General features: G+C 39.2%; 2 protein-coding genes across 4 annotated transcripts in view; one reads left to right on the forward strand and one right to left on the reverse strand.

Annotated features, from left to right (window-relative positions):
* Window positions 1-5,052, forward strand: part of PPTC7 (protein phosphatase targeting COQ7) — a 38,045-nt gene extending 32,993 nt beyond the window's left edge. The window contains exons 5-6 of the mRNA XM_037511181.2: window positions 5-134; window positions 1,209-5,052. Of these exons, the coding sequence (XP_037367078.1) occupies window positions 5-134; window positions 1,209-1,267 (189 nt within the window). The 3' untranslated portion in view covers window positions 1,268-5,052. The remainder of the gene's footprint in view (window positions 1-4; window positions 135-1,208) is intronic.
* A 5,769-nt stretch (window positions 5,053-10,821) lies between these two features.
* RAD9B (RAD9 checkpoint clamp component B) lies at window positions 10,822-26,219 on the reverse strand. 3 transcript variants are annotated; one of them, XM_037511182.2, is made up of 10 exons: window positions 26,059-26,219; window positions 24,312-24,382; window positions 23,103-23,252; window positions 22,512-22,626; window positions 19,680-19,779; window positions 15,243-15,349; window positions 14,415-14,521; window positions 14,273-14,337; window positions 13,600-13,722; window positions 10,822-12,533 (listed from the first exon to the last, which is right to left on the reverse strand). In XM_037511182.2, the coding sequence occupies exons 1-10, from the start codon at window positions 26,162-26,164 to the stop codon at window positions 12,263-12,265; spliced, it is 1,215 nt and encodes a 404-aa protein (XP_037367079.1). In that variant the 5' UTR covers window positions 26,165-26,219; the 3' UTR covers window positions 10,822-12,262. The 3 variants fall into 3 exon arrangements, with proteins under 3 accessions (XP_037367079.1, XP_037367080.1, XP_037367081.1); XM_037511183.2 differs by having other exon boundaries at window positions 26,052-26,128; XM_037511184.2 differs by lacking the exon at window positions 23,103-23,252.
* Between the last annotated feature and the right edge of the window lie 62 nt (window positions 26,220-26,281).

Genomic DNA, 26,281 nt, shown 5'->3' on the forward strand with positions numbered 1-26,281 from the left:
TTAGAATTCAAATTATGAGAGTATACAACAGACAGCAAGAAGCATTGCAGAGCAAGCTCATGAGTTGGCCTATGACCCAAATTATATGTCACCCTTTGCACAATTTGCATGTGACAACGGATTGAATGTGAGAGGTAAGCTTTCTTTTAGGACTAATTGGAGACAGAGTAGGATGGGCGTATTCTGGGCTATTGGTGAGGTACACTAGAGCCCTGGAGTGAGACTCTGAGGTGTCTTCTCCCGGCTGTGAGTCTGATGCTTTCAGCAAGGTCAGCAGGCCTTCGCACTGGAACAAGAGCATGTGCATGTCATCATGCCTTCCCCACAGAAATGCCCTTCAGAACTGAGTTTCGTTGCCTGCAAAGGCAGGCGAAATCTGAGCCATTTATTGCCACCACTGCACTGCCTGGACCTGAGCCCAAAAAGCCTCTGAGCTCTGCCTGGAAGGCCTGGACATTCTTAACAGTGTAACATTCTGCCCTTCACTGCTCTGACATTTCAGCTGTCCCTTCCTCTGACTTTTTGGGACTCATTGGCAGTATTTGCCTGCCAAATTGCCACAGCAGGTTTTGAAGAGAGAAGCTGTGTTAATCGTCCTTGCTCGAGTCCTTCTATCTGCTGAGGGCTGTATGACTTTGGGAACGTGCAAGTAGTTCACTCTTAGAGCAGGGAAAACATGTTGGTACCGGCAACTTAGAAGTAGTAGGGGTGGTAAGGTTTCCTACTGAAATGACATGGAAAGCATTTCTTAGCCCTCCAGGAAATGCGAAACTAGAGGGGGAAAGCACTTGCCATAGCTGTTTGGCAGATTAGAATACAAGACTAGTCCTAGCTCCAGACATTGAATATGTTTGTCCAAATTAGGACTGTGGGTAGAAGCATGTAACTTGCTCGTGAGGTCAATTTATCTAAACCAGATTTTGTCTTTACTGTGATTGCTTTGAACAGAGGATGTGGTGACTGTTTTAACAGCTCCAGTTGTAAACAGGGCCAACTTTGAAAAATACTTCAATTACATGTAATTTCTTGGTGTTTTTGTTTAACTGCTTCTCTTTACCAAATCATTTTTCCTTTTTTCTACTAGAGCATATTGACAAACCAAACTTGCCTGATGGCAAGCATTTGTCTTCTGGTACTTATTTTATTCAGGCTTACATTTCTTGATTGCCTTTTCCTTTTAAGATAATACAACTTCATTTTCATTTTAGGTGGAAAGCCTGATGACATCACCGTCCTTCTTTCAATAGTGGCTGAGTATACAGACTGACTCGCCCCAGTGTCAACTCCTGCCTTTCCTTTCATCACCCCAAACTCTCCCCTGCTGTGTGTGTTGATCCTGCTGGCAGGACCACATTTCTTTGCCACTGATCTCAATGGCCAGTGATGTAAGCCTTTTGCGTGTATTTTTGAAACCCCATTGAGATCTTTGTTGAGAACCACTACTATCATCCACTAGCTCATATCTGCCAGCAACATTTGAAGATGGACACAAGAGTTGAAGATTGGCCTTCGTTTCTCATTGTCCTATCCATGATGGAATGGAGGTTTTGAAAGCCAGAGTGGCTACTACTTTTCAAAAATGGGTCAAGAAATGAGAATGAGCAATGTTGGTAAGGTGAATTCAAAACTACAGTGTGTAAAAGGGATTTTTAAAAGTCATAACACAAATTGTATGTTGTGGTACATCTACTCAAAACATACATTATTCATCAAAGAAATGTTATACATGTACTATACAGTCTTTGTTACGATGATTGGGTGTGGCTTTGTGTTTTTATTATAAACTCCTATTTTTCAGGAGCTTATAATTCTGCTCTAAAATAACGCTCTGAGATTATGAAATCTTGATCCCAGGAGTTTTTTGGTTTTTTTGTTTTACAGATTGAAAGAAAAATTCAGTTTAGTTATATGGATGCAAATACTTCATGGTGGTTAAAAGATCTGTAATTGTGCTGATGAAAGTTTATCAATTAGTACAAATCATAGGCTGCTGGCTTGACCTGCAGGAGGGTTGGGGGAAGACTCCACCACAATTTTTTAACAGAAAGATTACTCAAGATTGTAAAACTCCTCAAAGCCTAGAAATTTAACATTCTGGCTGCAGTTCCTCCCAGCTGTCTGATATGATGCCCGCTGCGTGGGGGCCCTAGGCCTAAGGGCTCAGGTTAGGAATGGACGGCTGTCACTTTAAATTTCGTAAGACTTTCTCTGTCATGCTACTCCTAATCTCACCCTCAGACCTTTTATTAGTAGCCTTGCTTACTGCAGAGCATGCACCAAATTCAGGGAGTCCCGTGGAAGAGCACCATGGGCAGAGGCAGCAGCGCAAGAGTCCACGAGGAAAACTCCTAATGATGATCTGACATTTACCCTACACAGAAATTTAGGGGTTTTGAATCAAGCTTAATGTTTACAGTTTCCAAATAGCCATCTTGCAGTGTATAGTTTCCTTATAAAACTACCCTGCATCGTTTTCCCCCTATCTGTAAGCTCAAACTTATTTTTAAGGTTTGTGTACAAGTCAAGTGCTGTAAAGATATATATTTTTGGGTCAATTTTTTTTTCCCTTCATTAACTTGGTGGTAGAAAAGTATATACTTAGAAATCCTTAAATTAAAGCCATGTTTTATATATAAGTCAGGTAACATTGGTGTATAGATGAGAATGCAGTTAAACCTGAGGAGAATGTAGACAGTCTTTCTCTAAAGGAGATACTTACTCCCGGGTTTATTGCATTAAAACTTACGTTTGAGGTTACCTCAATTTGTTTTAAAAGATTTTGTTTTGTGGATTTGTACTGTATATTTGAGTAACTGTCAGGCTTTTGTTTTATTTAAAATTGTTTAACATGTACCATGTACATGTCATTACTATATTTCAATGCATCATGCTTGTAACAGGCATTTCATTTATAATAAGAATGATTTATTCATTTGTAAGCCGTTCAGTAATTTATCTACTATTCCTAAATTGGCATAATGTTAGATCTCTATTTTGAATCACCTTTAATCACATGTCAGAATGCCTTAACTACCCTAACTTGACAAAACGGAGTTCTTTGGTAGAGGAGACGGGCAGGGTGGGCGGGCTGGGAGGGGGGCCACTCTGTTTAAATAATGAGAACCCATCATGTTGTGATAAAACATGGAAGCGTGAGTGGCACGTGGCGGGGTATTTATTTTGCACAAACTATTTGCAGTCTCTCTGGTTAAAAAGTAAAGAACGTTGCATCCAGAAGGGTTTTGCTAGAAGGAGTACATTTATACTTGGGCTGACAACTTCAGTTCTTTCGTTTGGGTTTTTGATTATTTCTGGTCAGAGGTATGTATGTAGTTTTATGATCTGGATATAGTTTGCATTCATTTTCCAATGCCTACGTTTCATTCCTGGTAAGAGTAGTGCTGGTCAACTCACTTAACTTTCTTTGCTCTCAATGCATCAGACACAATCTTTGTAAAGTTAGATTGGTGGTGTTTCACCCAACTCGTTTTACCAACTTAGTCCTTTTTGAAAAATGATTATTAGAAATCCACAATGTGTTTGTTCAAGTGTTGTTGAAAATAGTGGGACAGGAATTGAGTTTTACAATGAAACCGACTTTGGGCCTGGCCGATAGCTTAGTGACACAAAATATCCTCCTATTTTCTTTATTCCCAGTCTTTCTGATGTTATGCACTTAGTGTTATCACCACCGGGGTCACTTGATGTGCTGCTTAACAAGTGATTCTCCTTCACTCTCAGTGGTCAGACCGTTGGACCCATACTGGAATTTTCCAGGTCACAGGACCCAAGTCTCTGTGGGGTGTGACTGAGATATACCACTTGGCAGGTCTGATTTTGAACTCAATATGTGTGTGTGAATTGTATTTTAAATTAAGCAGTATAAAAACACATACATTTGCCTCATGTCATGAACTTTTATAAGAAGAGAAAATTTGGATTTCTAATTTACAAATGGCAAATTAATTATCCCTCTCTGGATGCACCAAAGACCAGTAAAGTTTATAGCTTTTCCATCTATATTTATAAAGCAATACTGTATTATAAAAATCAATATTTTTATCACATGCTTGAAATTTTTATTTTGTTCTGTTTTAAAATGTGCACTCTAAACATATCAGAACCTTATTTCTTCCTGTGAACTTAAGCTGCCTGCGCACAAAAAAAAAAAAAAAAAAACATATACTGAATGAAGATGCAGTAGAGTCCATAGGCTCTTAAAAACTGAAAGCAGAAATGGGACAGGGGGACAAAACAGGTGATTTGTCCTGAATTACTGTACTGGCTTGACATGGTTGATGGGTACTAAATCAAAAAGAATCCATTCCAGGTGTGCACGGCTGAGGGTTGGGCTGCGTCTAGAGTAGAAACTAGATTTCAAGCTTTGCGTGATGGGAGAGTGTCTGGACTCTTCTGTCAGCTGCATTTGTTCTGGCTAGAACAGTAGCCTTCAGCACCACTATCAGTACCACTACCACATCAAGTAACAAGGCAGGAATTGTGGGAATTTACTGAGTCAGTTGTGGGTTTTGGAGACTGTAAACAGGATTGGGTAGAACTGTAAATGTTTGTACTTTTGAGTAAGTTCATGGTTCCTTGTCACCTTACACCAGCTATCTTTGGTAGAAGCTACAGCATCCAATTTCCCTGAAACTATCACGTTTTTGCATTTAACAAATTTCACAATGTTGAAAAACCAAAATCTGCTTATAAAATGGAAAACATGAAACAAAACATTTGGGTTCTATTTGTAAAAAGTAAAAATTTAAATTCCTTGCAGAATTGAACTTATACACTAAAATTCAACAGTGTCCATGTCAAAAATTTCACTGTTAGCAGGTAGTTTGTGGCAAAGATGGCTGAATAATGAAGCAAATTTGACTTCGTGTATACTAATGAGCTGCTTTTTTCTGTTGAGACTATCATTATTTGTCTTACCCAAGAGGCAATGACCTGAATTGGATGTCTGAATATAACTTATGCAGGAATAGTTCTGTAAATACATTTAAATAAACTGTAAAGATATTTAATAAATATAGTATTTATACTAATTTGTGTTTTCCTTTTAATTTGAAAAGTCACTAAATTCTTAGACCCCGGCCTTTGACATTGAGTTTGTTGGTCTATAGCAAGCCTTCACTTCTAAACACTTAGTCCAGCCTATTTTGTACTTTATAGCTCTCATTTTCTGTGTTTTACTAGTTTATCTGCCTTCGCTCTTTTTCTTCTGCTGGTTTAATACATCAGTTTATATATAGCATCCTCAAAAACTTGCACTGGCTAATTGAATGTAAAAGACATATTTGCCCAGCAAAAAGGGCTTTGCACCTTCCAAATGGCATGGAATGAAGTTACCAAAACCCTGGAGTCATTTAAACATAGCATTCTGTATCCAAATTATAAAATCCAAATTCTACGTTATTTAACAGAATAGCCATCTTTGACAGGTGAGTGGGGGCGTCCAGGCTTTTACTGATGGTGATGCCTTCATAGCCTAAGCACCTATGCCCATTTCACTGCCTCCACCAGAACTCTCAGCAAGGAGACTAGACTACAGTTACTCTTGTGTATAAATGTTCTCTGTGTAGTCATCTGCATGTGTTAGAAGTATGGAGAACTTAGTGATACCATCAATGTAAGCATAAGATACATAAATCTTTAGCCAACAGTGTGAAGACTTTTAAATTATGTGGGCATTGCCAGTTTCCACAAAAGCTTGCTGAAAGACCGTTTTCATTCACTGAAGAACATTTTGGGATGAACTTGAGTTTTTATTAGGTTATTGTGGGAAGCTCTGAGTCATCACTAAGCTACAAGAGCCAAATTCATTCTGGTTCTAGTTAGAACTCTTAATAGTTCTGAGGCTTACTAATCTACTCAGCCACCTTTGTTTATGAATTCCTCACGAAATCAAACGTACAGCTGTTCACAAGTTAACATTTCCTTGTGATTTAATGGTTTTATAAGGACCTAACAATGAAAAGTTACAGAAGTCTAGTTTGTCAGGTTTTAATTGACTGTAAACAGGCTTAGGTGAGGAAAGGCACCATTGTACGGTATTACATAACGCTGTTTTGTGCCAGATACTTTAGTCTGTTTGTGCAGGTAAAGAGATAATTCTTAAAGGGACAAAGCACATTCATCTTCCACTTCTGCCCAGGCTTTCTTGGCAGTGGAGGTGGCAGCTCTACATCAGATAGTACAGAAATAATTTTTTGGCATCACGCTCATTAAGACTTTCAAGCATCACACTGCAAATATAAAAACCACAATCGAAAATCGGAATAATTTAGGCTATGAAATAAAATTTTACGATCTGTAAAAGGATTTTAAAATGTGGGAGGGAGCTATGTATTTTTATTCTTGACCTTTTTTCAGGGCTCTTTCAAAAATCTTAAAATATGAACAACGATGCACAAAAAAAGCCATGACATTACGTGAAAAAGGTTGCATAAGTTCTTAGTATGTCTGAAAGCTCTAACCCGCAAATGTTTGCAATCAAATACCAAACCTACCTAGCCTCTAGTCACAAAACTACAAGCCATGTTGACGCACTCCCAGTGGCTACTGACGTTTACCTTTACAAAGCTGGCCAAGAAGAGGCTAAAGCTCTAGCATGAGTGCAGTGAGTTGAAGAATTCTAATGCGTTTTTTTTCCCTGTACAAATAACTCCTGCCTCCCGAGTAGCACAGTGGACTTTAAGCAAATTATGTACACTTGACAAGCAGCTCTTTTTAGACATGGTGGTTGTACAAGATGTTTTAAAACAGAAGCTCATTCTCCATTTCAAGCAATCCAAGACAATTTGTATCTATGTACTAAGTGTGAGATCATGTTTGAGGTACAACCACGCCAGCAAATGGGTTGAGAGCCAACTCGGCCAGCAGAGCGTTAGAATGTGGAGAAACCGCCATTATTCATGTCCTCATCACTGTCTCTTGCTGTGGTGAGACCGCCGAAAGGGTGGCCGCAGTGTTCTCGCTGGTCAGAAGAAATGGCTCCAAAGAACATGCAAGAAAACTGGGGAAAAGAATTAACTACCGAGAGTGAAGTGAGTGCTAGGTGCTCCGTTCTCCAGAACATTGTCCCTGTGACCTCCCTGTCTTCAGCGGTGGTTGGGCCCCCCTACAACAAAACCCTTCGCTGTCTTCAGGGGCGCGTTTGGGGTCAGTGATCTACTGACTCCCCTGCCTGGACCAGCAAAACGAACCCCAGGGCTACAGGAGACAAGGTGCAGGCTTCCGTCCACCTCCCCTGGACGACGGCAGCATCCTCCCGGCCTCTCTACGCTCCGCATTTCACAGCAGTCAACTGTCTCATGTTTAAAGTACGTAAAAAGCCTCATCCCGTTCTCTTGTCACTGCCTTACGCCTGCTGACAGCTGTCTACGCTTGTCTCCCATTTTCTTGTCTCCCATTTTCAGTTCCTCAGTCCTGACCCTCTTCTCCCCCGCCCCCCCCCACTCCACAGAAACTGTTCTTCGTTCAGTCACCAAAAGTTGCCATATCCTTAAGCCAATGACCGTGTTCATTCTTCATCCCGCTCGAAAGTGCCTCTCTTCCCGCACCTTCCTCGTGCCATGCTCGCCTGGCCGCTCTGAAACTGCCCAGCTGACTTGCTGTGGTGTCTCATCCTCAGTACTGCTGAGGTTTGGGGCCTGATAATTCTTTGTGGTGGGGTGTCCTGTGCATGTGGCATCCCAAAGAGTCTTAGGTCATTATCCAATGGCCCCTGCAGGGGGACATACTCGCCCCTGGCTGAGAGCCACTGCTTTAAATGGCCACTCCTGCGCGCCAGTCAAACCCCTAACTGAAATGAACCATCTCTGCGCCAGGAAGTCTGGAAGCTGAAATTTGGATTTCACTGCAGCCATCCTGCTGCTTGTTTTCTGCAACTTACACCCAAAACTGAACTTGAGGTCTTAGTGTGCACTGAGGCTGTTTCCTAGCCACGCCTAAGTCATCCTCCATACCTCTTCCCTTAGCCCTACACACCCGTCCATCACCATCGGCTACCCTGTTTGGGCTACTAGGTAGGTCCACTCCTAAGGCGTCACCATCCCCCAGATGCTACAACTGATCTTCCAGTCTTGCCTCACAACCCCCCATTCTTCACACAGTAGCTGCAGCTGAAGCTATCTTTTAAAAACGTCCTTCTCCCCCCATTTAAACTTCTCAAATAGGGTGAATGCTGAGGTGCTTTGCAAGGCCACGGATGCACTTCCAGGCTCGCTGGGCACGGTGAACACATGCTCTGGCTTCCCCCTGTGCACCTCTTCCCCCCACGCTCCCGGAGCAGGCTTTTCAGTTCCTTAAGGCCACCTGGCTCCCCCCACACCCATCACAAGGCCTCTGCACATGTGCCTAATGCCACCCACCTCCACTCCCTCATCCTCAGCTCAGCCCAAAGGCCAGTTTCCAAGAGAAGACACCTCTGGCCTGGATTAGGTCAGCTCACCTTAGTCCTCTTAAAGCACCCTGAACTTTTTTCCTTTAGTGAATGTATCACTTCTTTAAAAAATTATCACGTGTCTCTGTTTATGTCCATCTCCCCCCTACTATAAAATCAAGTTTAGGAGCCTCATAGATTCTGCTCACAGCGCTCCGCTCGCCTCTACGCCACGTGGCCCTCCACCACAGCGTGGGAGATGCTGTGTATGGTTTAGCACCTAAAATAAACAAATCAGTAAAATCTTCCATTTGGGGAGAACCAAAATGGAAGATGGGCATACAAAGCTCCAGTGTAACATGAGTAACAAAATCAAACTGAAATGTTAGGGAAGAAAAGACTAAGGAACTCTAAAATATAGCATTTTGTATATATGCTTTAGGGCTAAAGACAAAAAATAATATTCACAAATATTGAACCTCTGGTTAGCAGATTTGTTTTTTCAGGGGTATAAGTTAGCAATTCTGAAACTATGTGTTAGAACACATCCTACAGGACTGAACAATAAGCAAATATATTGTGGGTAATAAGAGCCAAGTTTCTCTTTGAAACACAGAAGGGATTATAAGTAATGAGAGTGGGGAGGCCTGCATGAACCCTACGGGGTTGAATTAGGATTGAAGGTGCCAGTGTGAATTAATGGTTGTGGGTGTGTGTGTGGATTTGTAGATGTATATGTATGTATGTAGACAAACTGACATGTGTATATGCCAATAAATGCCTGTATTTCCTACCTCTTCAGAGAGCTTAGAAACAATGAAATCCCAGTATAAAGAGCATACCTAGCTCCCAGGAGTTGACTCTGTTTACCATCTCCAATTGAAGGAACCAGGGTTCCTGGGAGAAATGGCTGGTTCTGTGGCTGGCACAAGAGAAATACAAGTTAAGACTAGTGCACTTGAAGGTTCCAAGAGTAAGGAAGTGTTCAAAAAATGTTGGAGACATGTCAAAGGAACATAGGCGCCAACCTGAAAAGGTTCCCAGCAACCTTAGGCAGTTTGAGCAACAAAATAAATGATAATAATGGGTTATAGCCAATATAACAAAATTAATATCCAAAAATATGTATTAACATAAATAATTGAATAACAAATAAATAGGAGAGAAGGAAAAATTCTTAACATGGTATTTCCTCTAATAAAAAGGAAAAAAAGTAAAATCATCATTTGACAAACATCACAGTAGTAAAACTATTTTAGATTTTAAAAGGTATCAATGGATGCTAAAATTAGTAAGCAAAAAGTGCGATGAGAAACAAAATATTTATATAGCCTCAAAGCATCTGCCACAAGACCCTCACTAATTACTAACAGAAAAACAGTAACTCTACAGTGGAGAGATGGAGCAAGCAGAGAAGTTAGAAAGAAGTAAAGACCACCAAGAAGGGGTCTCCCTGGTGGCGCAAGTTCACTCCCTTGCCATGGAACTGACCCACAAGGCATAGCAGACCTCTCCTGTCTTGCCCGCTGCTCCCCTCAGCAGTGTATCTCAGTAGACCCGCCTGTTCTGCTCCCCACTCTGTCTCTGGTGAATCCTCTCACCTCCACACCTCTGACCTATACCCTGTTCTTGGATGCATAAATAAAATAAATCTAAAAAAAAAGACCACCAAGGAGGAGACAAATCACCACGAGAGACAAGAAAGACAAAGCAGAAAAATGTTCCAGGCTGAAGGAGACACTGCTAGCCTATTGTGTTGACATAAGTGACTCTGGACAAAGGATTTTGGGGAATTCTTTATACCCTTTCTGCAAGTGAGTCTGAATTTATTTCAAATTTAAAAAATTAAAATTTGATGTGCGTGTGTTCTACTGTGTGCAAATGCATGCACAGAAATTTAAATTTAAAAGGTAGGAAAAAAACTTGTGGTGATTATTTCTGATCTTCTCTTATTGTTATTTTCCAATTTTTCTCCAGCGAATTGTACTGTTACATAAAATGTTAACATTAGGAGAATCTGAGAGAAGGGTATGTAGGAATTCTCTGTATGTTTTTGTAATTTTTTAAAATGACATTACTTTAGGATGAAAAGTTAAAATTAACAAATAAGTAAACAAACGGAGTAGGCTATATTACTATAAAAATTTTATAAGCACCGTAATGTCTGCCACGTTAGTCTGGTTCACAGATGCCATCCCGAGGGCACGGCTCATGCTGCTCATCAAGGAAAGATTCAGCTTCACAGTCACTCTCAACATGGCTTGCACAACCAGTAGTGCTACTAGAGAGGAGACTTCTCTGCCACTCCTGGCATAGAGTGCTTCGTCCAGGGAAAGAAGGGAGGCCGGGAGGAGGCCTGGTGAAGATTATATTAAATACCCCCGGGAAGTCCCTGAATGAGTAACCAACGGGAGCAGCAAAAATGCCCCAAGACTTTTCAAAGCTGGACAGTGATGTATAATAGTAACTAACATTTCATGAGCACTGACCATGTGCCAGCTCCGGGTATTAGTGCAATTTATTTTTACATTTCTATTTACTCACTGTTGCTATTACCCCTATTTTACTGATAAGGTAAAGGTAAGTAGCTTGTTCCAGTCACACAGCTACTAAGTAGCAGAACAGAGACTTGAGCCTCGGAATTTGAACTCCAAAGCCAGTGCTCTGAAGCCCCGTACCTCATTGTAGATGTAAGGTTTGCAGGAACTTTCCCCGTACACTGTGGAGAAGCAGGGCGGAGGCGCATGGAGGCATGGAGGCCAAGTGGGAGGCTCACTGTGGTTCAAGTAAAAGAGGTTAAGGGTCTAAATAATTTACCCATAATATAATTTCGGTTTTGTAGGAGTTTACCACAATAAGAAAAATAACTCCTTTTAAAAATAGAACTTTCTCTTTAGAACTTTGGTGGCATGATAGGAAATCTGTAGAAGAGCACTGCAAAGTGCTTGTGGAGCTTACAGTTCTTCATGCCCTCTTTCTGGGTGAGGACCTTGGTCCTCTTATGTAAAGTTTAGGGAGGGGAAACCACAAGAAAATGTTTTCATGTTGTTGCACAATATGTGTGACAGAAAAATCAGGAAGGGGAAATGTTTTTGTATAATGAAAAGACAGACTGCGGTTTTCACTTTATGGTCAAGCTAGTAACTAAGAAGAAGAGAAAATCCCCCTAAGTGCTGGGTACCGAACGGGACATCTATGAACTTACGCATCAGACTGAATGGTAAGTGGAAGCTACTATCCTAAAAGTCTTCATATGGCATGAGATAACGCCTAAAATTATTTCTCCTTTCAAATTTCTAATTCTAAGAAATTTATATTTCCAAACCAGTAATAACAGCATCAGTAAAATGTTGGTAATATAATGTATTGTTAACTAGAACTCTACTAAATAGGAATTTGTGATTTTACGGGGGATGAAATTTACATTTGTCCTAGTAGGAGTACAAGATTTCCCAAGCAAATTTGAAAAACAAGATTAGAAAATATGTTTGCATGTGGCTCTCCATGTTTCCCAGCACCGTTTATTTAAAAGGCTGCCTTTAAAAAAAATTAGAAAACATTTTATAGAACAAACTATATGATTTTAGTATATTATTTGTATTCAAAGATAAACTGTACTCTAAGCAATAATTTGTTGTTAAAAACAAGTGACCCAAATCTCTTCTTGAGTGTACTTTGTTAGGAATTACTAACTCAGCAATGTAATTATTTTATATTGACATTCTATAAGTCGGTCTCCACCTCAGACTGGCTTTACCTCTCCCCTCTGAGAACGTAAAGAAATTAATTTTCAGATATTGGGGGTGGGCTGGGGCAGCAAGGCTGCACGGGGAGGCAGGTGATGAGAATCCTTGGCTGAGAGGCGGTCAGGTCTCAACACTTTCCCATTACCTTCCTGAGGTAAGGAGAGCCCCGCACTCTCGCGGCCTCGCTGACGCTGCTTTCCATTGCTTCGCTCATGCCTCCCACTGCCCTTCTCATTACTGGGCTCCCACAGTTTGCCAGTGCGGGGATGTCTGGGCGTGTCTCGGCAGGATCGGTAGGATCGAGTCTTGTGGGTGTTGTTTTTCTTGAAATACTCTCTAGCAGGGCCTTGCTGGTTACGTTTTCACCAGTCTTTGAATCTGAACGTAGCAGATCAGCCCTGAAGTATTGATAGGGATTAAATGAATGAATTGTTGGCTTTGAAGTATACTCATTTTTTTGTCGTTTTAATATTATTAATATCATAATATAACCAATAACTTTATACTAAAACACCCTTAAACCAACACTGGATTAATAATACATATATCTTTTGTATAACTAACAGAGCAATGCAGGATGATGAATACACGGGCTTCAGGATTGTTTTGAAATAACATGGAACTAATTGTTGAAAATTAAGATTTAAGTATATGATTATTTAGAAATGCTCTCGACAGATTTAAGTTTTTCAGTAGACAAACTCATTGTGCATAAGACAGATTTATGATATGATAACAGTATCAAGTGAGGGAAAAAGTCAAGAAATTATATAAATCAGTAAGATTTGATGTAGTCATTAAATGTCATGTTTCTAGTCATAAGCAGTGCAACTGGCACATGTTCACAATATAAAATTTATGGAGAAAAGTGGGATATAAAACTACACATGCTTATGATTCTGATCTTGCTTTAAAATATAAGATGTGCAAAATTAAAAATCTGAAATGTTAGAGTTAAATGTTAATAGTGGCAATCTCTAGCTGATACAATTATGGGTGAGTTTTATTTTCTTCTTTGTACTTTTCTGCATTTTCCAAAGCATATTGTCCCCATAAAGTTGGGACAAAAAAAAAAAAAAAGGAAGGAAAAACAGTGCTACCCCCACAGCTGCTGAGAAAGGGTTCTAGCTAGTAAACCCAGACTTCCCTGTGAATCCTGGCATCATAGCACTCCTAAAAACAATTACTAAAGATGGACATGAGTTTGGGTAACAACTATGATAAACCACACAGTCCTGTTAAATTCTGAGCTTAAGAGAAAAAATAAATATCTAATGCAAGGTTGGCTATAGTCCTATGTTGTATACAATTAGGTCTTACAATAGCTCTTCCTGCTTCAGTCAAAATTTCTGATTTTCTTAAGTTTTACTCAATTGTTTCCTAAATGAATGCCACTGAATTATTTCAGAATAACATTATAATAACTTATTCCCAACCAATAAAGACATTAAAATATGGCCTTACCTTTTTCGCTTTTGTGAAAGACACAGCGATTGTGGAGAAGATGCTCTACTTGGCTCATCAGCTAAGGTAGCCAGAATAAAGTTAGCTTCCAGTAACATATCATCAATACTTAGAGCCATGGGTCTGAAAAAAGGCAGAGTCAAAACAAACATCACATTCATTTTCTGATGGACACTGGGAAAACAGTAGAAAATAATACTTAATTCAGGAGTAAAAACAAACATTAAAGGTTGAAGTCCTTTTTGTCTTTTCACAAATTAACACAGTTCTGAGTTGAAAGGCCCCAAGAAAGCATCAGGTCCAATTTCATAGACTATCTATCCTTACCCAATCTCATTTGAAATTTTAATTTTGAAGTATATAAAGTATCATAGTATTATAGAGATTTAACTTGTCTAAGCCATGTATAGTTTCCTAATTAGGCAATTTATTCAGTATCATGTCAAGTGTACAAATGCTTTCACTCTGTAGAAGAACAGATCTTTCTTAATGCAGTTATTAATTAAAAAATGCCATGTTATGGCATCTTTTAAAATTTTAGCCTGATAATTGCTACTAGTAATATCAAGAAATTCCTAAAGTTAGAATTAATTTCAAAGTGATCCAAAGACCTTATTATAATATATTAACAAAAGAAAAAGAAAATAGTCTCAGAAAGTTCCAAAGGACCTACTTCCCAGGAACGTCAAAATGAATAGATATAGGAGCATGTGTAGCTTCTGAAAATGTCAGCATTCCCTGAAAGAAGAAAAATACTTAAATGCTTATTTAAAAATAACAAGTAAAAATTTAATTTGACACAAACTTTTGTTTACCTTCAGTTCCTTAAAGCAAAATGTTATTTCAGTGTCAATTCCAATTTGAAAGATGTCGAACTCATCTGGGCCAACAAGCATCTCACTGTACACAGAATTGGTCAAATCTATTCATATTATAGGAAAATAAAGAATAAAATTAGTTCCAGAGGTATTTGTTATATTTTAATATAAAATTATAACCGTCAGTGGTAGATTAAAAATAGACACAAGTATTTTGACAATTTCATTGAGAGGTGAGGTCTGTTTATGTCCCCACCTTGAATCTGGGTGGGTAAGATCTCTGTTCTGACCAATACGGGCAGAACTGGTACTGGTTTCCGGGTCCAGGCCTTAAGAGGCTGGCAGCCTCCACTCTATCCTCTATACACTTCCATGATCCTACACAGTGACTCCTGGAACTCAACAACAATTTCTTGGATCTCTTAAAAATGTAAATGATCTTTCTACATCTTATTACATTTTATTTTATATTTTAAGACATTTATTTATGCATGCATAGAAGAACTAGGGTGTAGGCCAGAGGTGTGGAGGTGAGAGGATTTACCAGAGACAGAGTAGGGAGTGAAACAGGCGGATCCACTAAAATACACTACTAAGGGGAGCAGTGGGTAAGACAAGAGAGGTCTGCTGCGCCATGTGGGTCAGCTCTCTCAGGCCACAGTGGTGATAGCACTGAGACTTAATCCCTATGCCACGAGGGAGGCCCCTCTACTAAATTTTAGACAAGAATAAATATTATGCCATTAATATTTACTGAATGGTTAATAATCCAGAAAGCCAGAAAGTAATATTCCATCAAAACACAGTGGTAGATATAATCCTTACCCATTGATTCCTCATTAGAACTCTTAAGGCAAACATTTAGTGGAGTAACAGCTAGGGTAATTTCCTCTTGACTCGATGTAAAAAGAACAATTGCCTCAGCAAGCACTCTACAAAATGTAAAGAAAAATGATATATTGTTTTAAAAACAGAGAGAAAGGATATTTTCCACCTGTAAAAATCAAATCTTTCACCTGTTAAAAAAAAATGTTATTGGTGGAGAGTTAGGAAAATGTACGCAAAAAGACCTAGATGGACTGCCATATTTTCAGTATATTTTAAAAGTGTAGCCTCATTGACAGGTAAGAGAATAGTAAAGTACATTATTAGTAAACCATGTGAAAGCTACAGAATAAAATGTCTTTAGTTCTATGTTTTTATGCCAATATATTTTTTAAAAATTGGCCTGGGCTCATTTTTAAGGGAGATAACAGAAAACAGAGCTGGGGTAACCTTGAATTAGAACGAGGGTGAACACTCATAGAGACCCAGTGGAGGAAGGTAGAGGTTTCTAAGTAGCCACTTGCTTCTGTTCTCTTTCCCTCTGTTCCCACTAGAGTATTAGCTTCATTTTCAATGTTGTGTTGCCATCCTAAATGCCCTTTCATTCCAGGTTCCCTTTCCTAAGTCATCTTTATTGAGATGTAATTAATTATGACACAATTCACAGATTTGAAGTTGTTGATTGGCATTGCCCTAATGACCAATGATGTTGAGCATTTTTTCATGTGCTTAAGCCATGTATTTTTTCTAGGGAAACAAAGGTCTATTTAAATTATTTGTTCATTTTTTATTTAGGTTACTTGTCCTTTTATTATTGTATTATAAGTCTGGACTACTTTTGAAATTGAGGTGGTGTTAGATAAAAATGAGATTCTTAGAATTTTTGTGATGTTGGTGTTATCTTGATGCTAGACATCAGCTCAGTGTTTCTTGATGCCAAAATATCAGGAACACGACGAAATTCATCTGGAATTTTTCTGCTAAGGGGCAGGTTTTGTACAAGATACCAAATAGCCTGATATAAAAAAATTACAATATAAACGTGCAATTGAAAAAGGAGGAAAAATACACATTGCAATTAATATATGAAAAGATGCTCAAACTTCCTAATAATAAACACAATAAAGAAGATCTAACTATGCCATTTTCTACCTATCAGGCTGGGAAAAATTTTAAAGCTCAATCATATCCTTTACTTAGAAAGATTCTCCTAAGCTTTTGGTAGGAATGTAAATTGGCATGAACTTTCCAAACAATTTGTTGGTCAATATGCATGCAAATTTAATTTGTGTAAGTTTTAACTCAGCAATTTCATTTCTTTTTTTTTTAAATAATAAATTTTATTTTTATATTCCCCATACAGTTGCAACCCCCCCTTTCTGATCCCAATCCCTCCCCTCCCGCCCCCCACCCCCCCCAAAAGTGTCTCTGTTTCATAGTTTTTGTTGATTCTGATTTTCACTTTCTTATAGTTATTCATTTTCCTGGTCCCTTATTTAAGTTTTCTAGATTCCTGCTATGAGTGAGACCATCTGGTATTTTTCTTTTTCTTTCTGGCTTATTTCGCTGAGCATGATCCCTTCCAGCGCCATCCATGTTGCTGCAAATTGCATGTGTTTATCTTTTTTGAATGCTGAGTAATATTCCATGGTGTCTATGGACCACATCTTCTTGATCCAGTCATCTATTTTTGGGCATTTGGGCTGTTTCCAAAGCTTAGCTATTGTAAACAGTGCTGCTATAAACATAGGGGTGCAGGTGTTCTTTGGAATTGATGTTCCTGTGTCCTTTGGGTAGATACCTAGGAGTGGAATTGCTGGATCCTATGGAAGCTCTATGTTTAGTAGGTCCAGAAATCTCCACACAGCTCTCCATAGTGGTTGGACCAGTTTGCACTCCCACCAACAGTGCAGAAGAGTTCCTTTTTCTCCACACCCTCGCCAACATTTGTTGTTGCTAGTTTTTTTAATATGTGCCATTCTCACTGGTGTAAGATGGTATCTCATGGTAGTTTTGATTTGCATTTCCCTGATTACAAGTGATGTTGAACATTTTTTCATATGCCTGTTGGCCATTTGCATTTCCTCTTCAGAGAAGTTTCTTTTTAGCTCTTCTGCCCATTTTTTAACTGGATTATTTTCTTTGTTGTTGTTGAGTCTCATCAGCTCTTTGCAGATTTTTGTGATCAGTCCTTTATCATTAGTGTTGGGTGCAAAAATGTTCTCCCAGTTGGTGGGGTTTCTCTTTGTTTTTGTTATTGTCTCTTTTGCTGTGCAGAAGCTCTTTAATTTGATGTAGTCCCAGCTGTTTATCTTTGCCTTCACTATCACTGCTTTGGGTGATGTGTCTGTAAAGATGTCTTTGATGTGCAAATCACGTAGTGTTTCGCCTATGTTTCCTTCTATATATTTTATGGTTTCAGGTCTTATGTCTAGTTCTTTAATCCATTTTGAATTGATTTTCGTGTAGGGTGTGAGGTAGTGGTCAAGCTTCATTCTTTTGCATGTAGCGACCCAGTTTTCCCAGCACCATTTATTGAACAAACTTTCTTTGCTCCAATGCATGGTCTTTGCTCCTTTGTCAAAGATTAGTTGACCATAGATCTGTGGGTTTATTTCTGGATTTTCTATTCGATTCCATTGGTCTGTATGTCTGTTCTTGTTCCAATACCATGCAGTTTTGATGATTATGGCTTTGTAGTATAGTTTGAAGTCTGGGAGTGTGATGCCTCCATTCCCTTCTTTTTTTTTCAGGAGAGCTTTGGCTATTCGGGGTTTTTTGTGATTCCATATGAATTTCATCAATAATTGTTCTATTTCTTTGAAGAATGACATTGAAATTTTGATTGGAATAGCATTGAATCTGTATATTGCTTTTGGTAGGATGGCCATTTTAATAATGTTTATTCCTCCAATCCATGAGCAGGGGATGTCTTTCCATTTCTTTGTGTCTTCTTCTATTTCTTTTAACAAGCAATTTCATTTCTAAGACTTGTGTTGGGTAGCTTAGAAGATGGCAGCCAAGGATCCCCACCTCCTGAGAGTCATGCCCTCATGTTATCTCCTCCTCCTTATTTGGGGCTGGGCCTGGAGATTCACTTCTAACAAAAAGTGCAGAAGTGATGAGATGATGATTCAGAGACTGTCTTCCGCCTTGATGCATGGAGAGGGGGGCCACGGGGGGTGGTAACTAGCTACCATGTTGTGAGGATAATCAGACAGCAGAGAGTAGTGCTTCTCAGGAAATGAAACCTACCAGCAACCCCCGGCATAAGGTTGGAAGTGAATCTTCTGCAGCCTTCCACCAGCCATGTCAGTGAGCTTGCAAGTGAATTTCCCCAAGTCTAGCATTTAGATGAGATCACAGCCCTGGCTGACAGTTCAACTTCAAAATCAGAGACCACGAGCCAGAAGGCTCCATCTGAGCCATACTTATCACTATGAAGTAATACATGTCTTTTTCTTAAAACTCTGAATTTTGGGGAAATTTGTACCACAGCAGCAGATAACTAATATACTACCCTATGTACTACTGGGAACGTTGTTTGTGAGAGCCAAAGGTTGGGGGAAACCTACTTTTTCAATAATAGGATAAAAGGTAAATAAATTATGGTTCAGTCACACAATGAAAAACTATATAATCATTAAAAAGAATAATGACTTAAGTGAACTGACATAGAAATTTCAAAAAGCAAGTTGCCAAACAAGAATAGTGGCACATTTTCTTTGGAAAAAATGTGCTTAAGTAGGCATCTAATATGTGATATTAATGAGAGAGAGAGAGAGAGAAAGAGAGAGAGAGAGATCAAACAGTTAATAGATACTACCCATGCCAAGTGGAGGCATGGAAAGAGGGAAACAAACTTAATCATCTTCTTTACACTCCTCTGCACATTTTAGCCATATTGCAGGGAGCATGCATTGCTTTTGTAATTTAAAAATCTTTTTGTTTACAAAATAATGTTTAATGCTGTAGTTTAACTGAAAAATTGGGTGCATTTCCATGGATATATAAGCCTAAGTCATTCTCTAGAGAAAAAACAAAAACAAGACCACTTAGGGATAAAATCATTCCCTATTAGAAATGTTAAAATTTCTTTGTACTGTGTGTTTTAAGAGTCAGACAGAAGGCACTATATAAATGCAAAAAAAATTATAAAGTAGTCTGTTTTTTTCCTGGTATCACTTGCTGTAGAAATCCACTAATGGGATATTTTAGAATGTTCTTAGCCGCTGAATTATTATTGCTACCATAGGCAATTATCTACTATCACCTTTCTCAAGGTTTCAGCTTGACCCTATAAGGTAGTTTCTCCAAGTCAATGCTAGCTTTTAAAAAAAAAAGTTACTTATTTAAAAGTTCCGGGGCATTATTTTTTTCCTTTTTTGACCATCCTACAGTCAAAAAAAGAAAAATAGATAACAGAGAATCCATTACCTTGGTTGAATCATTAGTGTATTAGTGCACATGTTCTTTTCAAAAATAACTTGCAAAGGTTGACTTTCTTCAAAACACACATTATGAGTTCTTTTAATACCTTAAAAAGAGTAAAGCAACCTGTTAATAATTCTAAGTGCAAAATGAACAGATTTTAAAATCTTTAGGTTTCACAAACTAAATAATATTAAAGTAACGCCTGGCAGGTGCACGTTCCTTGGAGAAGCACTATCCTTAAAGAAATGTGTTTATTGCCCCCTAGTGGACATCATGCAATATGCCATGATGTCTGGAGTTCCTAGATTGTTGTGACATACATACACGTAATTACTTAAATCGTGTGTAAAATAGTGATTGCTCACTACAGATTACATATGTATGATTTTTCAATGATATCTCCAGATAGGACTTTTGAAATTAGACCTAAACATCTGGACCGTGAATTCTTTCTCTCTGGGTGGAGTAAAGTGTAGTAGCAGTGACACCTGTCGCCCCCTGTGCCAGGAACTGCAGTATACATTTTACAGACATTCCCCGAGGGCCTCACAACATCCACGATGTAGGTCCTTAATTTCAGAAAACTACAGCTCCATGAGGAAAGTAGAGCTGAGAGAGTTTTTAAAGAATATAGAAAAGAAGCAGCAGCTACTGCTGCCTGGATTAAACCATGCCTATGACCTAACGCTGAGCCTTTCATTTACATGAGCTTCTTTATTAAGTCAGTTTGCAATGGATTTTCTGGACCTTTTTTCTTCTACTTGCAATTTAAAACATCCTAGCACATTCAACTACCCTACAAAAGCTATTTAAAAAATCAACCACAGGGCCTCCCCGGTGGCGCAGCGGTTGAGCGCTGGGTTGCGAAGCTGCCCGCGACCTCTGCGGTGCCGGTTCGGTCCCCTGCTGCTCCCCGGCCACCAGAGGAGGGTCCCACATGGCGCGCAGGTCCCACATGGCGCGCAGACCTCTCCTGCCGCCCGCTGCTCCCCTCAGCAGTGTACTTCGGTCCTTCTGCCTGCTCTGCTCCCTGCTCTGGCTCTGGTGAATTCTCTCACCCTCCCGCGCTTCTGACTGTACTCAGTGCATGTATAAACAAAACAAAAAGCAAACAAATAAATAAATAAAAACATGCCTCTATAAAAAAAAATAATAAAAGAATTCAATAAAAAAAAAAATAAAAATAAAAAAAATAAAATAAAAAATCAACCACAAATAAATATTGGATACTAATCAAACCACTTGAGAGATACTTAAGAAAAGCTAGTTGTTTAAAATCTAGCTGGAATAAGGGATGAGGATAAGTGTAATCACTGCAAATTGCAGTCACCAGTGCTCCCCTGTGCCAGGACACTGTGATGTGCTTTACAGATGTGACCTCACCTCTTCACCACAACAGCCCTGGAATACAAGAGTAGTTATCCCATTTTACAGAGAAAAAAATGAAGTAAATATATATATTAAAATCTTAATAAAAGCATCAACATAACTGTAAAATAAAGTTGGGAAATATAAAATAAATTATACTAAGATAACCTTCTGTAAGACTATTCCACTACAAAAAAAAATGATTTAGACCAATATTCCAAGTACCACTGTCTATAAAGCATACAATTCTATTAACTTCAAATAAAATAACAGCAATCACATAAAAAATGTGCCAGGGATTCTTTTAAACATCTTAGAGCTATAACTTCCTAAAGTTCATTGAATCTTCATGAAAACACTAGGAGTCTGGGATTAAAACTATTCTCATTTTACATATTGAGAAACTGAGTCACAGAGATGTCAAATAATTTACTCAAGGTCTCAGCAAGGAAGAACTAGAGAGACTTCAGGGCCTATGCTGTTATCAACACACTGCACATATATAAACATGTAAAAGTTCTATGCATATGATATTTGAATATCTACCATGTTAGGCAGGAAATCTGTTTTACAACTTAGCGTAGCAGAGTGAATGAATGAAGGTTTTGAATCCTACTACTGTGGACTCAAATCCAGGTTTTGCAGTTTACCAGTTTTGTGACGTTAGGTTAATTACTACTCACTTTTAGGTCAGATATAATACAGTCTCCTACATGGCTTCCACTACAGGTAGGCATTCTTTTCTGTTCTTATCAAGGAGCATTTGTTGTTAAGTCAACATACACAAAGCACTTAGAGATTATTATCTCTCAAACAGTTTACCTTAGAACAATTAATTATTTGAATTGAAATGGATATTTAAAAAATGATCTGTATGCAGGCAAAGTTTGTGCCACTGAAAAGTCAAAAAAGGAAATAACACAATCACCTCATAATACTTCTACAGCAATAAAATACTGCTCAAGTAATTAGAACAGCTCAACCATGAAACTACACAAATTCTAAGCAACAATGCAATGAGAAGTCTTGACATGCAGCTGGAATATTCTAAATGTAAGAAACATTACATAAGAGTGTGGATTCTCCAGTTTTTAAGTGTTAAAAATTATTTCACCTTTTGGGCCTCCCTGGTGGCTCAGGAGGTTAAGACACAACCCTCGAGGCTGTTTGCAGCCACCACAGCACAAGTTCTATCCCCAGCCAGGGAGCTACCTGCATGGCACAGCAGACCTCTCCTGACTCGCCCACTGCTCCCCTCAGCAGAGTAAGACCTCTCCTGACTCGCTCGCTACTCCCTTCAGCAGTGTATTTCAGTCCGTCTGCCTGTTCTGTCCCCAACACTGTCTCTGGTGAATCCTCTCACCACCCCCAACACCTCTAGCTTGTACCTCAGTTATTGTATGCATAAATGAATAAATCTTTAAAAAATTATTTCACCCTTTAAAAACTAGTTTTAATTATACCTACCATGTCTGCAGAAGAACTGAATAACTACTTTGCATGTATCAGATCTGGTGAATATTTTGCACTTCTCTACATTTCTTTCGAGGGAATTCAGATATCTAAAGATGGGCAGGATTGACTGTAACACAAATACATTATAGAATTGTACATAATATGGCAGTTTGATTAGTTTTAAAACTAACAAAAGAGGGCCTCTATGGTGGCACAAGGGGTTAAGTCTCAGCACTATGAAGATATTTGCAGCCACTGCAGCACTAGCTCCATCCCCAGCCAGGTTGCTGACCCACATGGTGTAGCAGACCTCTCCTGTCTGGCCCACTGCTACCCAGTAGATCTGCCTGTTCTGCTCCCCACTCTGTCTCTGGTGAGTCCTCTCACCTCACCTACCTCTGGCCTACACCCCAGCTCTTGTCTGCATAAATAAATAAATCTTTTTAAAAATGTATAAAAAATAACAAAAGAAGAGCATGTATATTTATAAATGAAAAGACTTATCTTTCATGCCAATTAAACCAAGTATTAAGTATAGATGTTACATCACATAGAACAGATATTTCTGCAATACAAGACAAAATGAGGGTCACTTATATTTACTTTCATTCCCAGTTTGCAATTTAAATTCGACACTTTGTCATTATCATTCATTTCCGCTGAGGTTGACCATTGATAATGTTGAAAAAACACAGGAGAGAAGAGGATACATCCATACGCTGACCTACAGGAATTCACAGATCTTAGAGCAAGCTGGAAAAATTAAATTATAGCCATTTAGGAGAAAATCAACGTCCTTTAAATGATTACTTTAGAAAATTCTATTTTTAACATCACAATTAAATGTATTAAAAATGTGTGCATATATGTACTACATTATACAAATACATTATAAAACACAATATGGACTGCATTATACAGTGTGTATTGAATTTACATATGTATATACATGTAAGTGTCTATGTTGAATACATAAAGGCATTAAATCTAAAATCTTGCATGCTGACATGATAAAATTTTAAGGCCTATGGGGCCCTACCTTTACCACACAAAGTGGCAGAAGGCAAGATAAAAGGGAGTAAGAAGATTGCAGCAGATTATATAAAGGGACAAACCAATACTCAGCTTCAATCAATTACATCTGAATTTTCAAGAGAAGGTCATCTGAATTTTCAAGAGAAGCAGAAAATTTGGGTATTTGTGTGGACTCTCTCAGTTTGTAAGTGTTAAAAATTATTTCACTTGTATGAGAAAAAAAAAAAACAGTGCTAGACCCCCCCAAAAAATTCTGCAAGCCACATCTAACTTCTTGACAACCAGTTTGTGATTTCTGGTTTAAACTATGTTTACCTGCATGGTTAAGTTTACTAGGCTCTACATGTACTCAGAATTATAAAATAAAGATGTCAGGCCTTCCTGGTGGCACAGGGGTTAAAGTCTCAGCGCTATCAAGCTTTCACCAGCCACTGCAGCATGAGTTCCATCCCTGGCCAGGGAGCTGACTCACATGGCACAGCAGACCTCTCCTCTCTAGCCAACTGCTTCCCTCAGCAGTGTATTTCAGTAGATCTCCCTGTTCTGTTCCCCACTTTGTCTCTGGTGAATCCTCTCACCCCACACACCTCTGGCCTATACCCCAGTTCTGGTATGCATAAATAAATAAAAGCAAATCTTTAAAATAAATAAAATAAAGATGTCAGTGAACAGGACAGTTACAATTTCTGTATTTCATAGTTAACAATGTGTCTGGACAGGGATCTTTAAAAATTTTTTGCCTTAATAGAAGGTATATTAGTTAACTTTCTTACTTACACCCTTTTCAGATGGATCTAGCCACAGCTCATCACTAATTCGTGAAAGAGCTTGGATTGCTTTTCCAAATACTGTGGAGAAAAAGAAAGGTGCTGTTTACATTCTTTCTAACAATAAAAACAAATCATAGGACTACATCATCATTCAGATAAATCCACAATGAATAGTGTTTTCTACACTGCTACAATGCTTTAAGAAATGCAGTACAATATCCTTGGCAGAATGTCAGACACGTAGTAAGCACTCGATAAATTCTCAGAATGAGTGTGTGGCATGATAAAATGCAACAAAATTCCTCCTTTCTGTATGTTTGCAGTGTCACATGGAACTATTGTGGCAGCCAGTTTCCATCCCAATGTATTTTCAAACTTGGTTTAAGTAAATGTATCTCCCTAACCCTGCCAACTTATGAAAACAAGAGTGTGGAGAAGATGGTTTGAAGGGTTTTAATAACTTCATAGATGGCAATGTCAAAACAAGCCATGAGAAAGAAGTTGGAGGCATTCAAAATGCATTTCTGATGTGTGAGGGTAATATGGAAGATGCCAGATTTTCCCAGCAAACACACTTAGACACCTGTCAGAGAGGTCAGGGCTGGATGGTCTGATCTGGCATGACACTGTTATGAATAAATAAAAAAATGTGGCAAATGGATACTGGATGCCATACTGCAATAACAGTGAGCCGCCACATCAATTAAAAAATGGAAAAAAGGAAAAATAATTCTAGAACATAAAATCAGACAATAATGCTTACCAGTAAGAAATGAATGAGTTGGGGACATGGGTCTCAAACTGAGAAATATAAATTGGAAGTGCTGAGGGTGGGGTTGGGAGAGATAGGGGCATTTGCCTCTTTTTCTACTTCTATTTATTGCCTTTCCCTGGATCTGACTAATGCTGACCTTTCATTCAGCCAATGAATCTTTATTAAGCACCTACTAGGTTCCAAGCACAACCCAAGACAATGGGGGGACAGTAATGAGCAAGACATGACGTTCCTGCCTTTAGAGTGTTTCCAGTCTACGAGGAAAACAGAATTAAACAACTGTACACATAATAGCTTATAGAGAACTGAGGTACGCGCTCCAAAAGGGAACCCTGAGAACACGCAGCGGGGGAGGAGGAGGAGCTGCCTTTCCTGTTCCTCTGTCTTGTTCCACAGGGGTGCTGAACACAGGGCAAGCCACAACTCAAGAGAACTTTCAGTCGTCATTTTCAGGTGACAATCTGCAGAAAACCATTGCTTTTCTAAGCAGAGACTTTCTGGAGTAATTTATGTACTTAAAGTACCACTTGTAATAACGGTTCCTCTGCACTCCCATTTATTCCTGAGTTCTTTTCACGCATTTCCATTTCATTGCTACTAGACCAATGGCGGTGCCTTTACTCCCAGATAAGGAACTTGAGCCCCAAAGGGATTCACTGGCTTGTGCCAAGTAACAATACAAAACCATGGTAGAATCTGGAAGAATTCTAATCTGCTTTTCTTGTAACACTAAAATATTTTCGCTGTCCTAGTATTTTCCCCCAACTCCTTCCCGTGCGTCCTTATCATCCTGAGTTCGAGGCCCGCACTCGCCATCTCTCTCCCGAGGTGCAACCTCACTTCACGGCCACGCGTGAAAATACATATTATTGTATAAATAAAAGCAGAGCGGCCTCGTCGACGACCAAGGAGGTGTCCCCGTGACGTCAGACTTGCTCTTTTCTACATAAGGAGGCAAGAAGGCCGCTGCACCTTTCACCTGACTGCCGTTCATGCCGCACTTCAGCATGGCCGCGGGCCCCGAAGAAGGTCACCAGGCGTCCCTTAGGTCGACGGCCCCAGGTGCCCGGATGTTGCCCGCGCATTTTGAAGCCGCAGGATTTCACCGCGGCCTCCGCCTCCACTAAGTCTCAAACAACAGCTTCGCTTTACGGCGGGGAAGGGCCTGCGCGGGTTCCCGTAAGGCGGTCTCCGCCGGCCTC

Source organism: Talpa occidentalis, unplaced genomic scaffold (assembly GCF_014898055.3).
Source record: "Talpa occidentalis isolate TD23 unplaced genomic scaffold, MPIMG_talOcc4v2.1 talOcc4.14, whole genome shotgun sequence".
NCBI lineage: Eukaryota > Metazoa > Chordata > Mammalia > Eulipotyphla > Talpidae > Talpa > Talpa occidentalis.

Bases quoted from the DNA above. Each gene is read 5' to 3' on its own strand.
- RAD9B (XM_037511182.2), bottom strand. From the start codon at position 26,164: ATGCGCGGGCAACATCCGGGCACCTGGGGCCGTCGACCTAAGGGACGC. The intron at 14,338-14,414 runs GTAAACAAAAGT...TTCTTCTTTCAG, and splicing joins TTTGCTTTAAGGAACTGAAG to GGAATGCTGACATTTTCAGA. The intron at 12,534-13,599 runs GTAAGGCCATAT...TCAATACTTCAG, and splicing joins CTTTCACAAAAGCGAAAAAG to GGCTGATCTGCTACGTTCAG.